The 12,772-nt window shown below is 38.8% G+C and overlaps 1 protein-coding gene across 2 annotated transcripts in view; it reads left to right on the top strand.

Annotated features, from left to right (window-relative positions):
- The window catches only part of LOC126168524 (calcineurin-binding protein cabin-1-like), a 254,871-nt gene that overhangs the window by 86,763 nt on the left and 155,336 nt on the right, over positions 1 to 12,772 (top strand). For both annotated transcript variants that reach the window (XM_049920564.1, XM_049920563.1), the window contains 3 exons: positions 5,850 to 6,021; positions 6,747 to 6,871; positions 8,685 to 8,874. In XM_049920564.1, coding sequence (XP_049776521.1) covers positions 5,850 to 6,021; positions 6,747 to 6,871; positions 8,685 to 8,874 — 487 coding nt within the window. The remainder of the gene's footprint in view (positions 1 to 5,849; positions 6,022 to 6,746; positions 6,872 to 8,684; positions 8,875 to 12,772) is intronic.

The raw sequence follows: 12,772 nt of genomic DNA, 5'->3' as shown, positions 1-12,772 counted from the left end.
CAGAGCTTGCACTATTTCCTGCTTATATACCTACGATTAAGGCCTCTGGCACCAATCAGAGTGGGCCGAAATGAAGCATGCACGGAAGGTGACTTAGGCAGCTCATAGCAGCTCCGGCCTGCCGTGGGACCGAGTGACATGAGGTGGTACGAGGGGCCGACGTCAGATTTGAAACTGCCACTCCCGCCTCCCTAGAAGTGTTGAGCGTCCGTCATTGCATCCTTTTGACATCCAAAGCCTGCCTCCACATCCTACTCAGTGTGTACCTCAAGTTTATGTTGAAATTGTTGCTGTTCATTCTAATCTCAGATGCCTCTTTTATAACAGAGCCCGAGTATATTGACACATGAGCTAAGATTCTTGTGTTTTCAAACTGTATTTTGTGACTGTTTTTGAGGCAATGCTATGGCCAAATTGTCATGCTCCCTTCACTTAATATGTTTCTTGTGCTCGGCACAACGTTCTGCAACTGTGCAAATTGTCTGGCCTGTATATAAGCCACCACAGTCGCAAGGGACACCATACACATTGGGCACATGAAGAGCTGTGTCATCTTTAACAGGGTGCCACATATATCGTATCTCCACAGTACATGTCCTAACTTCCTGCTCATTGTCCCACAGTGTCCCACAGTATGGCAGGGAAGACGTCAGCTTTGCTTATTTTTCCGATTCACAAGGCGTCCTTCTTTGGTGACACCTGCAAGCATTCTCGATGTCTCTTTTGTTGTAGCCGGTCTCTCTGAACACTTGGCCTCAAGTGCTGCAATTCAGACTACAGGTGGTCGTCATCAGAAAGAAATTTGGTTCTGTGTTTTAATGTGTCCAGGACAGCTTTCTTGTATACAGGGTGGTGAAAACTACTGGCATTCAAATATTGATCAATGTGCATTGGATTCACGTACACTGAATGACGAAGCCAGATGGTAGCTTGCCATTTCGATGGTAAATTTAATGTTGGGATGGGACACCATTCATGTGATCCACTAACTGCTGCAGTGTACTTTCACCATGAGGCAGTGTCAGGAAGGTGTCATTGAAGTACCTAAGGAAGCAAGATGGATGCTACACCACAGAGTTCAGAGCCTGCTCCTCAAAGTGCTCCATGAAGAAATTCACAAGTGCAGGAGACAGTGGTGAGCCCACTGCTGTGCCATCCATCATTTCATAAAATTCATTGCAGTACAAGAAGTACAACGTCATTAGAACATGATTGAACAACTTGACTTTCCAGGTGGAAACTGCACCAGTTATCCTGCAAGATATTTTGCCGTCCGTAGATGGGTGAGCTGATTACATTAACAGCAGGCCTGAGAGGAACATGTTCCTTATGTATCTTTGGGAGTCCATAAAGCCTGGGAGGTCTGGCAGTGCAGGGCATTAATTTTTTCACCACTTCATCTGATAAACCAGATTCCTTTAATAACTTCCCTGTCTTCCTGACTAGGGCCTGTGTTGGATGGCAACTAAGCTTCCAGTATGTGTCATCTTCTAACAAATGAAGCACCTACAATTGGCAGTCTTCAGTGATCAGAACCATGTTAGAATTTCCTTTGTCGGCTGGCAAGACAACCAAGTCGTCATTCTCACGCAGTAAGAGTAAGCCACGTCGTTCCTCCTGGCTAATATTTGATTTTGATGGCTTAGCTTTTGACTGTATATGGCTGGTGGTTAATCTGACGTCCTCAGCTGCATTGTGTGAGAGATGCCGAATGCACTGCTCTACTCCACTAATAATCTCCAAATTTGGCAGACATAATGGGACTGGTGGAAAAATTAAGGACTTTACTCAGTGCTGCCACAGAACCGTTGTCCAGTTCATGTTTGGAGAGATTAACAACTGCTCTGTGGGGCTTATCATTCCCCACGTCAGTTGCCCTGTCAGTTAATCAGTCAAACTCGTTACACTGCTTAGACATTGTCTTGTACAAACTACGAGGGTTGCCAAGAAAGTAATGCACCACGTTTTTTTTCTCAGCCAAAAACAATGCTATGAATGCGAAATGTTATGTATGTATCATTTGAAGTTTTCTGAGTGAGCGTGCCAAGTTTCTGTCACTTCCAACAGATAGCATAGCTGCAGGACAGTTTCAAAATGGCATCTATAGATGATGTACATTACAAACAATGTGCCGTCATTGAGTTTCTCACTGCAGAGAAAGAAACTGTGGGGAATATTCACAAACACTTGTGCAAACTCAAAGGTGCATCTGCTGTCAACAGAAGTACAGCTAATCGCTGGGCACGGAGGGTAAGGTTGTCAGTAGACGATTCGGCGGAGCTCCACGATTTGCAGCAGATGGGGAGACCATCCACGGGTGTCATGCTTGACATTTCGCAGGGAGCTGATTTTCTCGTTCGCAAGGACAGACACATTATGACTCGGCAGTTGGCAGTGCATCTGTCAATCAGCAAAGGAAGTGTTGATACAATTGTCCGCACTCTTGGATATTCAAGAATGTGTGGAAGATGGGTCCCACGATGTCTAATGGTGGATCATGAATCACACAGAAAAAATATTTGTCGTGATTTGTTGCAATGTTTTGATGCTGAGAGTAAGGTTTTCTTGTCCCGGATTGTGACAGATGATGAATCCTGGGTTCACTATTTGGAGCTCGAAACAAAATGACAGTTGTTGTAATAGCACCATTCCCACTCCTCACAGAAGAAAAAATTCAAAGCAACTGGGTCCACCGGTAAGGTCATGATCACCGTGTTCCGGGACTGTGAAAGTGTAATTCTCATTGATGTGATGCCAAGAGGTGCTAACATTAATTCAGAAGCATATGTTAACACATTAACAAAACTCAAGATGGGCTTCCAGTGACTTTGGCACCAAAGCAACCCAGATGTTTTGCTGCAACACAATAATGCTCGGCCCCGCACAAGTCTGAGGACTGCTGAACACATCCCGAAACAGGGTTGGACAGTGTTACCCCATCCACCCTACAGTCCTGACCTAGCCCCCTCAGACTTCCACTTGTTTGTTCCATTAAAGGATGCCATTTGTGGAAGACATTTTGAGAATGGTGAGGGGATGATTCACACAGTGAAGCACTGGCTCTGGTGCCAGGACAAGGATTGGTACCGACAGGGCATACACACCTTTGTTTCACACTGGAAGAAGGTCATAGAATGGGATGGAGATTATGTGGAAAAATAGGGTGTGTAGATAAAACACCATTCTTTGGTGTGTGTAATTTGCATTATGTTCAATAAAGAATTGTTGAAGAAGAAGAAGAAAAGCATGGTGCATTACTTTCTGGGCAAGTCTCGAAGCACTCAGTTTTGCTGTCATGGCTACGTCTATCCACTCCCAGTTGAATGGTACAAAGTTAATGACAAAAATTGGTGACAATCAAACAGGTTTCTGGCATTAAGATCAAGCTCATATCTTGTCTGCTGTATCCGCTGTCTTACTACGGCGTGACTTGTCCTCTTCAAAATACTGTCCACTGCAGCAGTATGCATGTGATGCTTAACTACAGCAGAACAATGCATTACCTCCTTGTCCCATTAGCAGTGCTAAATAAGTCAACAGATGTGATTTCTTTGTGCACAATTTTTCCAGCAGTCCCACACTGCTCATTACGTCCTCACCATAGAGGAAAATTTTGTGTCTTTGGAGCCTTTTGTGGCGGCATATTTTAATAAAATCTTCAGTTTTCAAGCTGTGTCAATTTGAATAAAATTCTCAAGCTTTCGATGGCTAGCTCCGCCATTGTTGTCAGTAGTAAAACTACTGACTGCCAGGGCTGGAACTGTTTCCCATTTGTATACCTACAATTACAGCCGCTGGCACCAGTCATATAGGGCCAAAACGACATGCACGGAAAGCGAGTTGGGCAGCTCATAGCAGCTCAAGCCTGTCAGCATTTTGTGACTGTTTTCAAGGCGATGCTCATATGGCCGATTTGTTGAGCTCCCTTCGCTTAATATCTCTCTTTTGTTCGGTACAATGCTCTGCAACTGTGCAAATTGTCTGGCCCGTATAGATGCCACCACACTTGCAAGGGACCCCATAAACACCAGGCACAGGTTGTAACATATATTGTATCTTGGAAGAGGGCTGGAACACTGGTCTCAATCCATGTCTCTGCAGCACTCTCTTTTGCTGTAGGCATTCTTCCTGAACATGTGCCTCAAGTGCTGTAATTCAGAATGTAGGCGGTCATTGTCAGAAAGAAATTTGGCTCTGTGTATTAACATGTTCAGGACAGCTTTCTTGTGTACAGGGTGGTGAAAACTACCAGTGTTCAAATATCAATCAGTGTGTATTGGTTTCTTGCACACTGAATGACCTAGCCAGGCTCCTACCTTCCACCCAACTAAAACATCTAAGAATGGTTGCTTGCCATCTTGATGGTAAATTTAATGTTGGGATGGACACCATTCATTCCACAAATTGCTCTCAGTACTCGCTGATTGGTGCCAGCAGCTGTAGACATAGGTTTATAAGTGAGAAATAGTGCCAGCTCTGGCAGTCAGTAGTTTTACTCCTGACGACGATTGCAGAGCTAGCCATCAGAAGCTTGGGAATTTTATTAGAATTGATGCAGCTTGAAAACTGAGAAGATTTTATTCAGTAAGAGTGCTTAATGAATCATGACTTGAACACTTTGTGATGGCTTTGATTATGTAAATGATTATGTGATATGCAGCTGCATTTGGGAGTGTTTTTTTTCTTTCTTTTTTTTCCACTGACTTACATGGATACTGGTGATGCCCCAGGTTGGAAGAACTGTCATTACTCATTACTAATTCCTTTGAGTGAATGTGGTAGAGTGCTTCGAGGGCAAATGTTTTAAAGATAGTCGTTAAAAGGAGCTGTGGTCAAATCTTCAGCCATCCATAAAAATTTAGATTTTCCCTTGTTTCCTCTATATAATGTTTATATAATCGAGATTTTTCCCATTGTTTGCCAGTTAGATAAAAACATGCAATATGACAATAAGAAATTTTATTTTTTATATGATGCTTTTGATTTTGTTTTATCTTAGAGTTGATCTGCCTCCATATGCGGTGGTATGCTTGTTTGCTATGTCTGTGTTGAGAAAACAAGTATCAGAAAATTTCAGATTTTGCATATCATTACTTTATCTTGTTTGAATGGAATGTTTATTATACCATTTATGAACAAGAAAATTGTTGAACCACAATGTATACAATAAAACTAATGTTTCAAAGTGTAGTTGGTTTGTAATTTGAATTTTCTGTAGCCTAGTCTTCTTTAGTAGCTACCCATATCTCCTTTCGTTTCATTGTCCCTAGATACTGAATGAGAAAATAATTTTCCCCCTTTTATTTTTGGAGCCACTACAATTTGTAAATAAATTACTGTTATGAAATCAAAGTAAATAGATTTTTCGTGAACAAGTTAATCACATTTGTTGAAAATTGCCTCCAAGTTGCATATATTTGATTGACATGTTAATCCTGCATGGTTAGATATTAACTGTGTGCAAGACTATTCTAAAAGTATATAACACAATGGATAAAAACATAAAATAATATTTTTATTTATTTTCTTGGGCGCTTTTCCAAGGCCCCTTCTGCTATTACCACTGACATTTTCTTCACTGACCCACCCATCATATATGTGATCCACTTTTAATATTAAGTTCTATGAACTATGCTCGCTCTGCAGTGAGGGTATGCGGCAAAAGTAGAACTGGTTTTTACAAACACATTTTTCTAGTAGCATAGGTTCAAATTTCTCCTTGCTCACTGCTGCTTATCCCTATGTTGTTAATTTACTGTTTGTGCCAGCATTCACTGAAATGTCTTGAAGTTAATTCTGTATATCCTTTTTGCATTTTTAAAATTTTTATTTTTTATTTTTTTTTATAGCGCTGAGAAGTCACTCACAGCGGAAGGGCTTGGACAACTGACATTCCTGTCAATTCATGAGGATTTGTTTGGTTCTGGATACATGACATATATTATGCGTATACTATGGATGAAAGCTCATCTGTATCTACATCTGGGAAATGTTGATATGGCAATACAGTCACTTGATACTGTAAGTATTACAGCCAGGAAATTGATTTTATGAATCATCTTGTAAATTCCACAAGTTTTTGTTTGCTAAATGTGTATTTGTACATACACCAGCATTTCTGAAAACTACAACACTAAAATATATTCATGTGACTGATATGAACTTTTTTCCATAGATTAGATACATTACTGTAAATAAATGATAGGAGTTATGAAAGAGAACATAATGTGACTTTGCAAATTCAGTATGGGCTGATGTTCCTACAAGTTGCAGTTGCAACCTAAACATGATTGTATAAAACAGAAATACAGTCCTCCTGTTGGAGAGATTGAAGTGGAACTCCTCCAAAAAACACTATATTTTGCTGCTCCGCACTTCAGTGCTGGTATTCACCTGTTCATAACTGTCTTTGATGTCATTTGAGCAAAGGAAGGCAGTGCAATGGCCACCAGCCCAGTGTGCAGTAGAGAACATGCCACCCTGTGAGATCCAGTACCTGCTCATCATTGGATACATCCCTCTTCTGTGTACTGGTTCCACATTCACAGCACTGTTATAGCAAGGTGCAATGTACAAGTCAGAATGATCACTTATTCTGTGCCATTCAAACTTGCTTGTGTTTTGATACTGCCCTCTTCTCTTTCATATTTTTACTTAGTTTGATGTTTCTTCACCAAGTGAACTTGTAAAACTGATTTTCTGTTTATACAGTGTTAGACATATAAATAAATTATTTCTGATTTCAGTTGTTATGTCATGTGGAGGGACTATCAGAAGAAGAACAGAAACAAAAAGTTTTGTTGCCAAACTGTCAACATCACAATGTCATTGCAAAAGATGGAGTGAGCAAGTTGCTCACAACTCTTATCAGGTACAGTTTATGAAGAGTAAAAGTGGTGTTTCGAATGTTTAGCAATTACAGTCCTTAACATGGATTGTGATAAATTTGAAATTATCTCCACATATAAAATTTAGTTGTTTAAAATTGACATTCTCAAACTCTTTTTTGGAGTCAAAGCATTTTCTCAGGAATATTTCAAAATTAACTTTGGTGTAAGATTTTGTACCAATAATGTTTTTCTGGTTGTGGAATTTTTAATAATTGAAATCTATTATTATTCATTACTTATCCACTGTTTATCATAAAAAGTATCTAGGATACATAGTGCATTGAATACATTGATTTTTGTAAATACAAATACCTTTTCTCTCATGTTGTAACTGTATGGAACGTGAAATATTGAACCATACAAACTGGTTTATGAGGTGGGTGCACTTATGGGTATGTCTCTGTTAAATGACAATTTGTCACAGTAACAGTGTGTGTTGTAGGAGAAAATCATATTTACATTAATTCTGAGAGTCAGATATGAATGTTAATAATACTTGAAGTGGAAGAAGAGGCCAAAATGGAAACAACTGGAGTAAGGCTGACACTGTCATATTAGAAAACACTTCAGTTTTCTAAATTTCATAATTTGTAAGTGCTATGCACTCCTGTACTCTTTCTTTTGCCTTACCATTGGCAGTGTGCATAATGAAGGGAAGCATAAAATGTGATGGTCCAAATGGCTCTGAGGTCATCAGTCCTCTAGAACTTAAGAACTATTTAAACCTAACTAACCTAAGGACATCACATACATCCATGCCCGAGGCAGGATTCAAACCTGCGACCGTAGCGGTTGCATGGTTCGAGACTGAAGCACCTAGGACCACTCGGCCTCTTTGGCTGGCTATAAAATGTGAGAACTCATTGTGATCTATTAATTGACCTCAAAGTTTCGTGTTGTATTTTATGTTGGTTGATGACTGCAGAACTATCAATTAAAATTAATTATCATAACAGGTCTTTCAAATTATAAAGTTGTTTTGTGTTCAGTGTGCTGTGAAAAATCAGTGACACGCCCCACTGAAACAACCAAGCAAATCAAACGTCACTGAGCATTGCCTCAAATATAATTGTGAAATAAATTATAATGAGACCGGTATCTTAGTTCAAATTCCATATTTCTGGGACAGCATAATTAAGGAGTCTATCACACAAAAGATGCAGAAAACAATATAAAGAGGAATGGAGATTTCAATTTAAGCAAGACTTGTGATGCAGCACTCGATTTATTAGGATCTCACCAGCCATCACATCAACCAGATCTGGAAAATGCTGAGAGAATTTGCATTTTGCAGAATATCAGTAAGAGCTTTGAAAACCAAAAGAACATAAAAAGCATAGTAGGGATTGGGAATAGAACTTGGGTATAAGTGGTGGTGAGAGTCCAACTATAGTTCAGTGTGGTTGGAGTCCAGGCAGTGAGTACACACAACAGCAAAACTCACACCACCTGTAGAAGACAGCTAGATTGGTCATTAAATATTATGCATAAAATGGAAACATTAACTTGGCAGAACACCCAGAAGCAGACAGGTGACCGACCACCTTACTTGTTTAGCCAATTGTTTATATGTATTCCTTTTCTCAACAGTAGTTAATAAAATTCTTTTATTGTTTAATGTTTTTCATTAAATTTATTGCTTAACTGTTACTGCAAGGAAAAAATCTTGTTAATATTCTGCTTTTCTTTCTTAAACTCATCTCTATTTAAGATTTATTCAAAACAGATTTCTTCCTGCAACATTATAAGAAGTATTGGTATAAATCAGTGCTCTCACATTTATTTCCCATTTAGGAATCAGAGCCTTGGAGAAGTTCAGCGATTGTATGATGAACAACATTTTGAACAGTTAACAGAAATCCTACAAGAAACATTTCGTTATCAGCAACCCAATAATGCCGTTGGTAGTCCTGAGAATTGCCCAGATCGTGCTACACAATTGGCAATGCTTATGGATGCACTGTGGCAACTTAAAAAGTATCAGGTAAGTGTAACTACCTTGTGAAATTGCATAATATTACAAATAAACATAAATTTGTGCATTCAATCAAAAAAAGAAATTTATTTAAAGAAATAAGTTTTCTACATTTTTTTGTGTTCTGCGATGTTTTGAATGTGTAGTCATTCTTAAGCAACTGCACACGCATCACAAAAAAACATAATTTGAATAAAAATTACAAAGGGTAAGGTTATTTAAAGATCATTATACAGTTCATAAGATAACAATTTGAATAATAAATAATTTGACTAATAAATCGAGATTCTAAGGCTGTACATCAAATGGTATGAAATGATTAACAGTAATATCTCTGGCCAACCAACTTACTAGTGTGCCAACATACTGTTACAAAGTTAGCTGAAATATCTCCTGATAACTGTGCAGTGGTCAGTCACAAACAATGCATCTAATGGTCGTAGCACATTCAAACACTTCTCACTATGTCTTATGACATTGATGGACCACAAGGGAAGAAGAGAAAGACAAGAAGGAAAATAATTCTCAGCTTACGTCTTGTTCTTATGCAAAGTTCTGCATTTTTGGGAGGGGGGTGGTAGAATTACCCATAAAACTAATAGAAAACTCCAGCAGACCAGGCTTTCATCATGTTAGCTTCAGTAGGTTTATCGTGAAAAACAGTTACAATTATCTTTCATCTTTCGGCGCATCAAGAAGAAATGTGTATAGTCAACACTTATAGTTGAGTTAATTTGCCAATGACTAATTGCAACTGGGTCAATGATGTCAAAAAAGGTAAATGGATTTCTGCTCCATGTTAGAACAAAAATATTTTTGAATTGTAAAACATAGCAACCATAACAAAATTCCTCATTTACATGTACTACTTGTTATTCACTACAAAACCTGTTAGACTTCTAATAATCAAGTTTTTGTTATTTACAATGTTTACTGATACATATTTGTGGATTTAGTCACTGTAATAAATCATTACAATATTGTTACAAATGATTTTGTTCATCCGTACACATCTTACCCTGTAGCAGGCCTAGAGAAAAAGGGAGAGCTAGTTACAAGATGTCTTCTGTTATAAAGTAATTTTCACAGATCTTGTTTTATCCAAATATTGAGTACCTGTTGCTTGTATTGATCTTTCATCTCTGAGATTTTCAGTCCATTTTAAACTACGTGGCTGTCACCTCTCTGTGTTACACACCTTACATCTGGCATCAAAAAACATAGTGGCTGGTTCCTGACAGACCACTAGAATGCACCTTCTTCTGCTTCTTTATAGATGAAAGTGTCAACATATGATAAGAAAATGAAAACATGCACAAGAAACGTGAAATATAGAGTGTGATACCAACTGAGTAGGTTGTAACCTTATAAGAGCAAGCATTGGTTATAGTCACCAGAATAAAAATTGTGCTTAGAATGCTTAACCAGTTACCTACAGGTGTTTTAGGTTACAGTCCTATAATTTCATGGAGAGTCCATGGTTGGCCTATAAGTATAGGTTGAGCTGTTTATTGCTCAAATTACAAAGTTGGCAATAGTTGAGAACTAATAATGTTGAATACAGGTGTTTTCAGTATAACAGAACACTGAATATAAGAAACATAAATTATTTTTTGTTTGTATAATTTAGAAAATAAAATCTTTCATACAAACTTGCCTTCTGGTCCCCACCACCTCTCTTTCTCCTTTGCCTCCTCTTTTTCTTCCTCTCAAAGACATCAGTTTTATCATAGCTAAAAGGTATATTGTAAGAGGTAGTCAAATGAATCAACAGAAATATTTTGTATCCAAACAGTGTAATTTTGTTTCCAAAACAATCATCATGAGAGTTCAGGCATATATCCTTCCTGCTCACCAAATACATTATACCTTGCTAATACGATTTCTGGCTACTGTATGTGCTATTGGTTCATTGTCTTAATCATGTCTCTTTCTGTCAAAGTAAGTGCCCTCTTACATAATTCGTTAGTCTGCAGCAATTTTGAAAGTCAACTAGTGACAAGTTGACACTTTATGGTTGTACCTAAGTGATGTGTGGCTGTGTTGGAGAACAAGTTCTTTTCTATGGAATTCAGTGAAACTTATACTGGGAGGTAGAATTCAGATGGCCGCTGTGGTTTGGTTTGGCAGGCACTTAGGTTCGAGTCAGGCCGTAGAATATGCTCAAGTTCTTAATTGCACTATCCACTGCATTTCTCTTCTTCTTAATCCATATTTATGTCTTAATCCTGTAATCTCTTGACTGAAGCTCACACATTGCTTACAAGTGTAGCTACTATCACTGACTGCCTACTTTCTGACACCTCCACCTTCATCTTTGTGTCTCCTTTTCCTCACACTGTTGGATCCCTCTCACTTTTTGGTCTGAATGACCTCCCCTCTCCTTTCTAATCTTCCCCATTTTCCCATCTTATTTCCCAGAGGCAGGAACTAGCAGTTCCAAAAAGCTGGATAGTTTCGTTCTACATGCGTTTGTCTGTCGACAGTAGGAATGGGCTAAACAGTGACTTCTTGATATCACTGATTTCTGTGAATGCTACTTTCTGGTAAATGCAATTTTTAGTTGTGCTCTGTCACAGTTTAAAATCACAACTTGTATCCCTCCACACTGTGCCAACAACACGTGATTTCATTGACTTCTGCAAGTTCTGCGATTTATCACCGAAAATGCTACACTTTCATCAGTTGCAAGCAACAACTGAAAGGTGCTGGAAAGTGTGTGTGCTATCTGGTATATCTGACCAGGTGAACAGTGTCAATGCAACAGAATGATATGTTCTTACTTCTAAAGTGTGCAGACAGTATGTCATAGAAGTTGTTATACGGTTTTAAACATACGATAAATAAATCTGAATGGACTGTGAGTGAATAATGAATTGAAGTTTGTGTTGGGGAGGGCACTCAGCTTAGGTAGTTCGTGCAGCAATGTTGACCATTGTGCTGAGGTAGTGTAATGGTTAGCATTTCTGCCTAGCAAGCAAGAAGACCCAGGTTCGAGTGCCCGCTGCAGCAGAAATTTTAATTCATTTCGTCTGCTTCGATCATTATCGTAAATAAAAATTCAATTCTCTGCTTGCTAAAGCCACCCACATCCCTAAATTTTCTGCCAAGTTATTATTGATAAAGACTTGGTTATGTGTTTTAAGGTTGATGATATGCAAGTGAAAGAGTTAAAAACTGACGTCAAAAATAGTTTAAGTGCAATACTCGAATCACACAAAAGTTTACCTGCATGTTATAGTGTTCAGAAAATAGCTAAGTTATGTAGTGGACACCCCCTTACATTTTTCATAGTTTATGTATGAAATATACACATCAAAATACTTGTCAAAACCTTATACCTTACTTTATATGCAGTTTCTGAATTTGCTATGTGGTTTTAATTTTTATGGTGAAAATCTTTCAACTGAATTATTACTTTTCTATCTGACCTAGACTTTGGGCTATGCTATTGATTAGTCCAACTAACTTTTTTTCATGTTGGAGATCATGGTCATGTAGAAGATTTGAAAGGATGTCATATTTGCCATAGACTGCAGAGATTATTTATTTCACAGTTGCAATTTCAGCATTCCCCCCTGCGGGTCCGGGGTAAGAATAGGCCCGAGGTATTCCTGCCTGTCGTACGAGGCGACTAAAAGGAGTTTCAACCGTTTCGGCCTTCCATGTGATGGTCCCCCTTGGGGTTTGACCTCCATTTTTCTAAATTTCTACAGAAGTACGAGCCTTTTGGGGAAGGACACCTTACGTGGTGTACCACTGGTCCTAAGTGCACTCAGACCTTGGCACTCAGCATTGCACCGGCGTTGTAACCATACCCACTATTACTCAAATTGGGCCTAAATGCCTTTTGGGTTGTCCCAGTTACGCCCATAGTGCGTCTCCATCTGCACCAGCGATCATGATG

The sequence above is a fragment of the Schistocerca cancellata genome, chromosome 1 (assembly GCF_023864275.1).
Source record: "Schistocerca cancellata isolate TAMUIC-IGC-003103 chromosome 1, iqSchCanc2.1, whole genome shotgun sequence".
Lineage (NCBI taxonomy): Eukaryota > Metazoa > Arthropoda > Insecta > Orthoptera > Acrididae > Schistocerca > Schistocerca cancellata.
This window is presented reverse-complemented; position numbering and strand designations above follow the sequence as displayed.